At 36.6% G+C, this 13,485-nt stretch overlaps 1 protein-coding gene across 1 annotated transcript in view; it reads left to right on the top strand.

The window, feature by feature from the left end:
* The window catches only part of LOC111062116 (semaphorin-2A), a 303,344-nt gene that overhangs the window by 194,235 nt on the left and 95,624 nt on the right, over positions 1–13,485 (top strand). The window contains exon 2 of the mRNA XM_039435336.1: positions 13,028–13,115. Within this exon, the coding sequence (XP_039291270.1) occupies positions 13,028–13,115 (88 nt within the window). The remainder of the gene's footprint in view (positions 1–13,027; positions 13,116–13,485) is intronic.

Here is a 13,485-nt window from a genome sequence, read left to right as displayed (position 1 = left end):
CAGAATAGGTTTTGTTTCACCACAAATGTAGGCCAAAATGTACGCACTGATCTACTGCAGTGGAGAGATATTGTTTCGTATTTTTCGAGTTCATTTAAGTTTACACTATGAACAGAGATATTGTGGAATCTCTCCATATTATGAAATAAATACCATTTTGTCAGTCCCACATAATTTATTTGACTTAAAAGACCACTCAAGATGATGCCTTTTGCCGGTTGCAGAGTCTTCACATAAAGTTAAAAACTGGCAGTTAACTCATTTACGAAGCCATAAATTCATTTTCCATTGCACAAATGTCAAAGTAAACTATAGCTCCCAGAAAACTAAAAACGCCCAATTAGACACATGATTTCGTTGCACAGTCGTCAGAAAGAGCTTATAATTATGTCCCCAATAGCTAAAAACGGTCAGTTAAGTTATGGGCCCGAAGTCGTGCTGTTAATTTATTTATTTATTTATTAGAACAGTCACAAACACGATATTTGGAAAAAGAAACAGGCAATTGCCCAAAACTTCTACAATTCCTTGATTTTGGCACATAAATAGTCCAAAGTGAGGTTAAGTTTAAAATTTATGTTTTCACCAAAGGTTAACACTCAGAGAATACGTATTCGAGATATGACTGATGAATTTTGAATTTCGAAGGGTTGATAAGAGCCGGAAATAACACTAAAAAATCCGAAAGTTTCAATAATATTGAAATAAACTTGAGAATTTCGAGCAGAAAAATTAAAACTACTATCACTGCAACTATCAGCTGATTTTTTACCTCAATATTAAATCCAATATCTACTCCCGCCAAATGCATTTTACTTTCCTTGCCCTATTACCATAGGTAAGGAAAGTATTGCTTTCCGAAAAAAATTAAAGTACCCCAATTTGTAAATTTCTATACGTTTCAAGGTCCCCTGAATCCAAAAAAGTGGTTTTTGGGTATTGGTCTGTATGTGTGTGTGTGTGTGTGTTGTGTGTGTGTGTGTTGTGTGTGTGTGTGGTGTGTGTGTGTGTGTGTGTGTGTGTGTTGTGTGTGTGTGTGTGTGGTGTGTGTGTGTGTGTGTGTGTGTGTGTGTGTGTGTGTGTGTGTGTGTGTGTGTGTGTGGTGTGTGTGTGTGTGTGTGTGTGTGTGGTGTGTGTGTGTGTGTGGTGTGTGTGTGTGTGTGTGTGTGTTGTGTGTGTGTGTGGTGTGTGTGTGTGTGTGTGTGTGTGTTGTGTGTGTGTGTGTGTATGAGTGTATGTGCGTCTGTGTACACGATATCTCATCTCCCAATTAACGGAATGACTTGAAATTTGGAACTTAAGGTCCTTATCAATATAAGGATCCGACACGAACAATTTCGATCAAATGCAACTCAAGATGGTTTTCAGTTATATCTCCACAGTAATTCACACTCCATAGATCTTTATTGAGATTTTTTTCGTGTTTTCCTTGTGTATCTTCCCTGTCCTTCCATTTATATTTCTTCTAGCTCCTGAGTTTCTCTCGTTCCAGACCTCTCCAACGTCCTTCCCATCTCTCTCTGTTTTTTTTTAAATTTATTATTATTCTTCATTCTTCTTCTTCCTTCACTCCTTCTTCTTCTTCTTCTTTTTTTTCTTCTTCTTCTTCTCCTCCTCCTCCTCCTAATACTCCTCCTCCTATTCTTCCTCCTCCTCATAACTTCTTTCCGTCATTCCTACTATTAGTATTATTGTATGCTTGTGTAGTATGGTTTAGTATCATTCTACTGTATATTACCATAGAGAAACAATAGCGTAAGTAGATATCCCATGGAATAGGGAATTTATGTCGCAAGTTTTACTGTTATCTCAAGCCGATTACTGTCGATTATTGTCAATTTTTATTGTTTTGTTGGGGTGAGAGTGTATGAACGGCACAATTTGAGAGACTACCAGCGTCACACAGCTGCATAGGAAAGAAATACGTGGACTATCAGCTTGAGATAACAGTGAAAGTTGCGACATAAACGCCCTATACCATGGGATATCTACTTATGCTATTGTTTCTCTATGATATTACTTCATCATTCAAAGTTACACATATGCGTATAATCCACAGTATTTGATATTATTGCCCACTGAGCTGAAATGTATTTAACACAATCCAGTGGTTTGATTGAATCCACTGGCGCAGATATGATTCGATTCACCGTACTTACCAACGAATATGATCGAATATAGTGAGGTCCACGTTATAATGACAGTATTTGATCAACTTTGGTTTTGCTATCCTTGTCTATCATTCGACAAAGCCGGTGGTACTATCGTTTTCTAGGTACACAACGATGCCAATTATGTATTTTACTGTGTAGAAATATAATTAATTAATGCAGAGAATCGGCATCGCTATTCTTCTATCTTTATCCACTGCCATTATAACGTGGACCTCACTATAGATCATATTTCCATCATACACACGTATAATTGTTAATCCCTTCCAGTGTGACTGGCTCCTAAATTGATCAAAATCATTTCGAAAAACAAACAGCCCCGGGAAAAAGGTCCTTCATCTCGCCTGCAATCACCCTTTTGAAAATAATTTGTAAGGGCTACTTGGGATGAGGGTCCGAATTCGACCCCAAAAATTGAACCCGGGGTAATTTTTGGTGTGAGGGGTCTCTCCAAAACCCCCCTTCCCTCATCTACACCACTCCATGAACGCTAATACTATTACAGAGAGAGAGAACGTGACAGGGGTATAAATAACATTTAATTGCATTTATCTGTTTTTATAGATCTTCTTTTTTATCTTCTTCTCTTCTCATTTCTCTCAGTTTTCTCCTATTTATTCTCTTACTCGAAGGTTCATTGATTTTTCTCTCTCAACATTCTCCAAAACTTTTCATAAAATGAATTAGAGTTCGAGGATTCAGGAAGAAGATTTCATTGAAATATGGAGGTACAAAATTGATTATTTCTTTATTCTTCATTATTCATACAATAAGTTGTATTATTTCTCCTTCTTCTTCTTCTTCTTCTTCTTCTTCTTCTTCTTCTTCTTCTTCTTCTTCTTCTTCTTCTTCTTCTTCTTCTTCTTCTTCTTCTTCTTCTTCTTCTTCTTCTTCTTCTTCTTCCTTCTTCTTCTTCTTCTCTTCTTCTTCTCTTCTTCTTCTTCTCTTCTTCTTCTTCTTCTTCTTTTCTTCTTCTTCTTCTTCTTCTTCTTCTTCTTCTTCTTCTTCTCCTCCTCCTCCTCCTCCTCCTCCTCCTCCTCCTCCTCCTCCTCCTCCTCCTCCTTTCGAAGGAGGTGGAGGAAAGGAGAGAAGGAGAAGAAGAAGAATAGAAAGAAGATGAGGGGGAATAAAAAGAAGAAGAAAAAGAAGAGGAAGAAGAAGAAGAAGAAGAAAAAGTCTTCTTTGTATTCTTCTTCTCCTTCTTCTCCCCTCTTCTCCACCACCTTCTTCTTCTTCTTCCACTTCTCCTACTTCTTCTTCTTCTTCTTCTCCCACTTTTTCTTCTTCTACTTCTTCTTCTACTTCTTTATCGATTCGTACAATAAGTACCTCATAGGAATGACCGCAGATGGAAATTACTAAGATATTGAAATTATTCAAATGCTTATGAATAAATAATTATTATCAAACGAAAATCTAAATTAAATACTGTAATTCAACCCCGAAGACTTCTGCTACTGCAAATATTGACAACAGGGTAAACAGCTAGATGGAAATTCGATGAGCGCTACTATTCAAAAATTATTTTTTCATGACAAATAATTTTGAATGGTAGCGCAAGAATTTTGACAAATCTTCTAGACAAATAATTTTGAATAGACGAAGAAGAAAAGGAATTGGAAGGAGTAGAAGAAGGTGATGAAGAAGGAAAAGATTGGAATCATTAAATCTTTCACTATGAAGAGATAGCAGGCCTAGTGTGTCTACAGCGTTATTGTCCTGTCACCAGCTGGCTCAGATCTTTGAATAGTAGACGTGAGATGCGCGTGAACACTGGCGTCAGGTGATCAATTTTAATAACGGCAAGGAAAGTTGTGTGAGTGCGCCACACCATATTTTCGGATAGTAGTCTAATTATTATTTCCTACAGTTACGTTGAAAAGTGGCCATTGCTGCACTGATTACAGAACGCAAAGAATCACTTTTTCCGCTCTAGTGCGGGAAAAATTTTTCTGCACTCCAGATTTGCAACATGGCAACGCAAAATACTTAGTAGGTTATATGGAGCAACAGTGCAGCAAAATCAAAATGAAGTTGGTAACAGTGACTGCTGTGGCTGCTATAGTGAGCAGAGGTGCAACCAAGCACAACGCGCTAATTATTATTCATTATATATTATAACCAACGACAACGAGGACTTTAGGATTTTAGGATTAAGGTTTTTATCAATAATAAAATTACACAGAAAAACATTTGATGCATTTCAGGCAATTTTACCCATAATTACCCACTTTTCACATTCAATGGTAACTGTAGGGAAAAACCTAATGTGAAATACGTGCGCAAAGTACCTCTGCTGCACTCAAGAAACCATTCCGTAAACGTTTCTTTCGGTGCAGCAAACTGTCACTTTGCGCACTAGTTGCACAAATAACTATTCTCATCGAATTTCCATCCAGCTGGTTACCCTGTTGTCAATATTTGCTGTAGCAGAAGACTTCGGGGTTGAATAACAGTATTTATTTAATTTGGATTCTTGTTTAATAATAATAATTAATCATAGGAATGATATGAAAGAAGGTTACCGTATTCTTTACGGTACGAATCAATCAAAATGATGGAGAGCAAAATTAAGGCAACCTTGTGCCAATCCTCTCCCAAATTCAGATAAGGTTACACATAGTCCGAAATAGGTTAAGTCTTGTAGTTGTTCACTTCACAAAATTTTCAGAGTTTCATTTTTCCACAAAGTAGATTCTTGAATTCAGATGCTCCAAAATTCAACATTCATTCATTTGTATTATAATTATTATTTAACGAAAATCCTAAATACATGCTGCAAATCACCCCGAAGACCTCTGCTACTGCAGACATTGACAACAGGGTTAACAGCTAGATGGATATTCGATGAGAAATACTATCCAAAAATTAGTTGCCAGCCCGGGAATCGAACCCGGTACCTCCCAATTGCCAGTCAGGAATGCTTGCCCTTACACCAAACTGACCGGGTTCGATTCCCGGGCTGGCAACTAATTTTTGGATAGTAGTTCTCATCGAATATCCATCTAGCTGTTAACCCTGTTGTCAATGTCTGCAGTAGCAGAGGTCTTCGGGGTGATTTGCAGCATGTATTTAGGATTTTCGTTAAATAATAATTATAATATAATAATTAGCATTTGAATAAATGCATTCTCTATTTAATTCCATCTATTCATTTATTGTATAAAACACTATAATCATAATACAATTATTATGACATTGGAGGAAAAACTAGGCTGAGCCTGTACTATTTCTCTCCATAAATTTTGATAAAATGCTAATGTTGTCCAAAAGTGAAGGTTATGTAATCACATACTGCTTCGTCACTTGATTTTCGGTCCAGGAAATGAATTGAAAATTTTGAATGTTGATGTTATACTCTAAATGAATCACAGAATGTATCACAATAAATTGAAAACTTTAAAATATTGCACTTATTTGAAAAATCTATATATATAGAAGCGAAATGGCACTCACTCACTCACTCACTCACTCACTCACTCACTCACCACTCACTCACTCGCATAACTAAAAATCTACCGGACCAAAAACGTTCAAATTTGGTAGGTATGTTCAGTTGGCCCTTTAGAGGCGCACTAAGAAATCTTTTGGCAATATTTTAACTCTAAGGGTTGTTTTTAAGGGTTTAAAGTTCGCTTTTAGCAGTATATCTTCTTCTCCCAATCTCTTAATTATAATTGAAATTTCCATATCATATGTTACTATAGAACTATAATCTAGAGAGAGTACCTCTTCAAAACAGTTGTTAACTCTGTCAACTAAATTAATAATTTTGTCAGGTTGGCATTAAGTTTAGTTGACTTTGTTAGGTTGGCATCAAGTTGAAGATTTAAATGCATTTATCGCGGAAAAATTGATTGGGCACTGCTACTTCAATCCTGGGAATATTATATTACTAGCCGTCAGGCTCGCTTCGCTTGCCATATCCGTTTAGCCAGACGTAGTCTGGCCCCCGACTGGATTGTCCTCACATATGATAAAAATGCTCAAACGAAAAATGCAGGCGAGCGAAGCGAGCCTGCTGATTTCATTCTTGGACGATCCAGTCGGGGGTGCAGGGGGCGGAGCCCCCTGGCTAGACGGATATGGCGAGCGAAGCGAGCCTGACGGCTAGTTTGAATATAAAATCAAAAACCTACTCAGTATTAGTTATTTACAGCTGATATTGAAATCAAACATAGAAGCACATTTTTATTTTTAAAATAGGAAATATTCACATATTAAAGCAATAATTTCGCAGGACAGAAAAAACAAACTTTATTGAGTAACCAAGGTGCAATTACAAATTTTGAATAGAGAGGGAATCAAGATTATAGTGAGGTCCACGTTATAATGGCAGTGGATAAAGATAGAAGAATAGCGATGCCAATTCTCTGCATTAATTAATCATATTTCTACACTGTTAAAAACATAATTAGCATCGTTGTGGACCTAGAAAAGGATAGTACCACCGGCTTTGTCGAATGATAGACAAGGATAGCAAAACCAAAGTTGATCAAATACTGTCATTATAACGTGGACCTCACTATAGAAAAGGATAGTACCACCGGCTTTGTCGAATGATAGACAAGGATAGCAAAATCAAAGTAGATCAAATACTGTCATTATAACGTGGACCTCACTATAGACGGAAGGGATAAATGAAAAAATATTAAGGGAAGAGGAAAATCAGCAAAACACAAAAATTCCGACCAAAGTTATCGACAAAAGATAGGATCTCTCACTTCTAGGTGTGTAAAACCTCTCATATTCGGTCGAAAAGGGTAGGGATGAAGAACATGCAATTCTGAATTTCGCGCCAGAGTTCTGGATACATGAATAAAAAGAGGGAAACGAGTAGAAGGAGAGGACGATTAGGGGTGCTAAAATTGCGAGAGAGGGGATGAGTAGGTTAAGGGATGAGGGAGAGAGGGGCAAAGGATAAAAGGGAGTTCATGGCAAAGGGTTGGAACCCTTCATCATCCAATGAAACCCTCGGGAATAAAAAAATTAGGGATTTTCTGCTTCACCCAGCTATACTGGAGGCACGCTCTTTATACTCCATCCTGGGGAATATGGTGTAATCCCTCTTGCAGATTATATAGTGAGGTCCACGTTATAATGGCAGTGGAGAAAGATAGGAGACCAACGTTGCCGAACCTCTGTCTTGTCAATGCCTTCTATAGACGGTAGCTGATACAGGTTCATTGATGTAATATTAACTGTTCATTCTCGTTTGAAATAATCAATTATATTTTATTACAGATGAAAATATATAGGAGGTTGAATTTGTTCAAATGCTAATCAATGAATAATTTATCATCATTGAACGAAAATCCAAATTAAATGCAGTAATTCACCCCAAAGGTGAATTACAGGTAAATTAGAGGTATATTTCATTAAGCATGATATTATATTTTTCAATAATTTCCCAATGAATTTTCATTGACCAAGCGAAGTGAGGTCTAAGGTTCGAATCGACTTGGCATTTCTCTTGATGTTTGAATGTTTAAATGTTGAAATGTTTATATGTTGGGCATTTACGGCGAAACGTGGTAATAGATTTTCATGAAATTTACAGGTATATTCCTTTTTAAATTGCGCGTCGACGTATATACAAGGTTTTTGGAAATTTCGCATCTCAAGGATAATATAAAAGGAAATGGAGCCTCCTTCATACGCCAATACTAACGTAAAAATCAGACTATGGAATTATTAATCTTAAATCAGCTGTCTAGTGGACTGTAAAGGTGCGTACAGACTTTCGCTCTGCTCCGCAACCAAACGTCACTCAAGCAGAGCGATTGATGATCGACCGGGGAGCAACAGTGGTTCGACCGGGGAACGCGAGAAGATCTACCATCTTCCGTAACGCTCATGATGGGTGCACGGGCGGAGCGACTGTGGTACGATGGAGGAACGAGGGCGGTACGAAGGCGGAGCATGCTCGGTGCGGGTTGGAAGTGCGTATATGTGTAAGCAGCTTAATACTACCCGTTCAAAAACATCGAACATCTTGAAAATGTATCTTTCCATTAACGTTAGTAGACAGTTAACTATAATACTACCCGTTCAAAAACATCGAACATCTTGAAAATGTATCTTTCCATCAACGTTGTAGACAGTTGCAGCCAGACCTGATAACAGCGCTCACACTCACATTCCGGGACGACACGTCACGGTACGATAGGACATACAGCTATATGTCTATGTAGGATTTTTTCTAGACATTTTAAATATAACAACAGGTCAATGTAATTTACTGAGCGCGAGGTCTACTGTTCACAGAACTACTAGTATTAACTTTTCATTCTCGTATAAAACTAGTAGTTCTGTGAACAGTAGACCTCACGCAGTATTTCCATCCATAAGTACCTGTCATTACCTAGATTGATAGACTGGCTTCTCCACACATCTGTGTAATCACTTGTCAGCTGATTTATGATGAATAATTCTATAGTCTGATTCTTATTCTATTATTGACGTATGAAGGAGGCTCCTTTTCCTTTTATATCATCCTTTAAATGCAAAATTTCCAAAAACCTCGTATATACGTCGACGCGCAATTAAAAAAGGAACATACCTGTCATTTTTTCATGAAAATCTATTACCGCGTTACGCCGTAAATGCGCAAGATATAAAAATTTAAACATTAAGAGAAATGCCAAACCGTCGACTTGAATCTTATACCTCACTTCGCTCGGTCAATAATCAATTATATTTTATTACAGATGGAAATAAATTGGAAGTTGCATTTGTTCAAATGCTAATTAATGAATAATTATCATTAAACGAAAATCCAAATCAAATGCTGTAAATCACCCTAAATGTGAAATACAGGTATATTTTACTAAGCAAGATTTTTATATTTTTCAATATTTTCATAATTAAGATGTTATAGTTCTTTGTCAGTGATCAATTCTACATTGTTAAAAGACGATCTGGCAACAGAGCAAAGCGAGGAAGAGATAGCGCTATCCGCTTTGTTGAATGATGAACAAGGATAGCAATACCAGACAGGATTATCAAACACTGCCATTATAACGTGGACCTCACTATAGCCTGGTCAATAGTGAGTATGCTGGTGTTAAGAGGTTCACTTCATCATTACAACACAACATCATTACAACACAACATCATTACAACACAACATCATTACAACACAACATCATTATAACACAACATCATTACAACACAACATCATTACAATACAACATCATTACAACACAACATCATTACAACACAACATCATTACAACACAACATCATTACAACACAATATCATTACAACACAACATCATTATAACACAACATCATTACAACACAACATCATTACACCCCAGCTGAGCTTCTGTACTGAATTTGAACATTCTCTGTTCATTTGTTCTCGATAAAGCTGAGAAAATCCTGGAAAAACGCAGATTTTGAGCGTATCTTTGGAGATTTTTCCAAATCCGTTCTTATTGCGCCTCTAAAGGGCTAACTGAACATACCTACCAAATTTGAACGTTTTTGGTCCGGTAGATTTTTAGTTCTGCGAGTGAGTCAGTCAGTCAGTCAGTCAGTGAGTGAGTGAGTGAGTGCCATTTCGCTTCTATATAATTTAAATAATGGGGCCTGTTAAAAATACTATTTCTTGACCATCCAAGAAAACTGTGAAATCCAGTATAAAATTTCCACCGATGTACAAGTAATATAAAAGCAATTGCCTTTGATAATATATAAGTGTTCAAATCTGTGGTGTTTAGTGTTGAAGAACAAGAGTGTATTGTAAGAACATTTTTATGTGTGTGTGTGTGTGTGGTTTGTGAGTGAGAGTGTGTGAGAGAGAGAGTGCGAGTGTGTGAGTGAGTTAGAGAGAGAGAAAGCTAGTGAACGAACCGTGTAACTAATCAAGAGAAATTCGACTTTCCGTGTGATTTGATTTTCTTTCTCACTGATTTCCCAACGGTCAAGTTTTTCCGGTCAAATTTTTCATTTTCTCCCGTTTTTACGAAATGTCTGATATTTATTTGACGATATATTCGACATGGAGGTTTGCGAATTGATAGGGGAGTGGGTGGGGAGGATGGGAAATGGCGAGTGGGAGATCGGTGTGGTGGGGGGAAAAAGAAGTGTATGAATTGGTTTTTCATGACACGTTGATCAAAATATTACACTCATTGTTTCTTGAATATCTAGAGGTGATGATTACTACATAATCATTCTACAGATCAATTACTATAAATCATCGTAATGGCCGATTAAAAATGGCGGATCCAGCATTAATTAAAACGGTCATAGAATGGTAACCATTCATGATAGAGACCTCTAGTAAAACGCGAAACGAACAACAATGAACTATTCTACCAAGTTTGTTATTACATATTTCCACCTAAAACATGATTTTAACCTACAAAAATGCACTTTTTCAAAAACATTTAATTTTGGACGAGATTTTTTTCTGAATAACTACTTTCAATTACAATTATTAGATATAAAGTGCCAAACAAAACTTCTTTGAAATAGAATTCATGATCTATTCCCGTTTGTTTCAAGCTTTTATCACTTTTTGTTCTGGAGTTACAATTTTTTATGTCATTCTAACGGAAGTTGTTACTAGTCCTAGACGATCGACTCGACGACACCATAGAGAAACAATAGCGTAAGTAGATATCCCATGGTATAGGGAATTTATGTCGCAACTTTTACTGTTATCTCAAGCCGATTACTGACGATTATTGCCAATTTTTACTGTTTTGTTGGGGTGAGAGTGTATGAACGGCACAATTTGAGAGACTACCAGCGTCACACAGCTGCATAGGAAAGAACTACGTGGAATCGGTTGAGTATCAGTAAAAGTTGCGACATAAATGCCCTATACCATGGGATATCTACTTACGCTATTGTTTCTCTATGACGACACTGACTCGGTCTACATTTTCAGGAGTACGAACTGAACGGGAAAGATCAGGTGGTTTCTTTTCCATCACAGAACTAGTACTCCTAAACGCTGCAACCCATCGGAGTACAGTATTTCGATCGGGCATTGCACCTCTACCCTCAACTCTAAAATATTGACTCTATAATATTGTTAATATTAATATATTGTTAATATTGTTATTGACTCTATAATATTGTTTCTAAAAAAACTGCTTAACAGCGAACACACAATGTTGTACGTTCGAACGCTCATAGCAACTGCAATGGCATAGTATGGGTCGTCTGCCAACATTCGTTCCAGGGCAATACCCTCTCCCGTTGACGGGTACTAGCTGTTCGAAAAACATGCGTTCCTTCTGCACAATCCTGTACACGTACGGGTTGGGAAAATTATGTTTAACGCATCATCACGTCTGAACTACTGGACTGATTAATTATGCATATAGATTCTTAATTAACCGAGGATGGTTATGGGCCTATTTTCAATTCTTCAAGATTTCATTACGTCTAGTTTTCAGTTCGTGAAGTATTAAAATAGACCCTTGTGGAAAGCGAGAGTCCTGCTCCTCTTGATAAAAAATTGTTTTGCATCACGACGCCCCATGATTCTGAGAGGAGTGATATTCAAAAGAAAAACAAATTTTCGCGATGTTCCAATTAAAAGTTGAAAGTTAAATTTCGTTCTAATCCTTCAAGCCTGAAATCTTTCTAGCACGACTGGGATATCGGTGATGATATTTTACATCCAATTCTGACCTTAAATATGGGAAATTTGATTAAGTTGCAAATTTATACGAATCGGCAACCTGTAATTTACAGATGGAAATTGCTGATATATTGCAATTATTCAAATGCTAATGAATTAATCATCATTGTTAAACGAAAATCCAAATTAAATGCTGTAATTCACCCCGAAGACTTCTGCTACTGCAAATATTGACAACAGGGTAAACAGCTAGATGGAAATTCGATGAGCGCTAATATTCAAAAATTGATATCGGGGCACCGAGCTTCGCTCGTTATTTAATTATTGACATTTGATAAACCGAAAACAATTCTTAAAAAAGATTGGGGAAGTACTAACAGGCACAGCCCAAAACACTGTTTCTTTCCCAAATTTTGATTTATACACTATAAATAGTCCAGAAAGTAGGTTATGTTCCATACACTTGAATTCAGGTTCAATTTTCTGTTCAAACATTTGAAAACAAAAAAATCATAATTTAGATTATAATACAAACCAAATTGAATAAATAACACTCACTAATCACTTGAAATTGTCAAATAATGATCAACTTTGAAAATTATGATATACTCCAGTTTAGGAGGATTATCATGTCATGTCAACAAATCAGATTATGTTGATCAAATCGATTAAAAATTGTCTAGCTAGATTAAATTTTTCGCCGATTGATTATGATTACACAGCTGGGAATAATTCTGTCTCTCTCCCACACAGGCACACGCATCTTCTGTTATCGAGAGACGACAAAATTATCATCTGTTTTCCAAGGATGAATTCCTTTTGATGTCGTTCAGCGAGTTTTCCAAAGAATGATACCCAGTGCAATCGAATCTTTATATCATAAACCTACTATGTTCCAAATTTCGTGAAAATCGTTGAAGCCGTTTTCGAGATCCGTTGAACATAAATATCCAGATATGAAAATAAATAAATAACCAGTTATAAAAATACAGAAATTGCTCTCTTAATATAATAGGATAAGGTAGAGCAAGAAGAAGAAGCCTGATTCTCAATCACTCAAGCCTGATGTTTTGCAAATCCGTGAATATACCTCTTGATACCGCAAACCATACCTGGTCAATATGCCGTTTCAAAGTCATCGAAGCAAATCTACGGGAAGCCTACTGTACTCTATTCAGTTATTTGATTTCTATGATACTCGATTTTTAGTAATTATTCATCCTAACAGAATTAATTTTTAATTGTTTCAGATCATGTCCGGGACTTCACGTGTGGTCGCATGTACTACAGAACCCTGTTTGTGGATGAGAAAAAGGATACGCTCTTTGTTGGCGCCATGTAAGTAGAATCAAACATCAATTCATCTATATAATACATTTTGTTGATAAAAATCTTGATAAATATATCCAAGTCGAGCCATGACAATACAAAGAAACAAATATATAAATAATTATAGTAAGCTACTATAGTTATTTGTGCAACTAGTGCGCAAAGTGACAGTTTGCTGCACCGAAGAAAAACGTTTATGCACGAGCCGTAGGCGAGGGCCCGAATGGTTTCTTGAGTGCAGCAGAGGAACTTTGCGCACGTATTTCACATTAAGTTTTTCCTACAGTTACCATTGAATATGAAAAAGTGGGTAATTATGGGTTAAATTGCCTGAAATGCATCAAATGTTTTTCTGTGTAATTTTATTATTGATAAAAAC

The sequence above is a fragment of the Nilaparvata lugens genome, chromosome 9, assembly GCF_014356525.2.
Source record: "Nilaparvata lugens isolate BPH chromosome 9, ASM1435652v1, whole genome shotgun sequence".
Lineage (NCBI taxonomy): Eukaryota > Metazoa > Arthropoda > Insecta > Hemiptera > Delphacidae > Nilaparvata > Nilaparvata lugens.
Note: the sequence above shows the minus strand (reverse complement) of the source record. Positions and strands in the feature narration are given on the sequence as shown.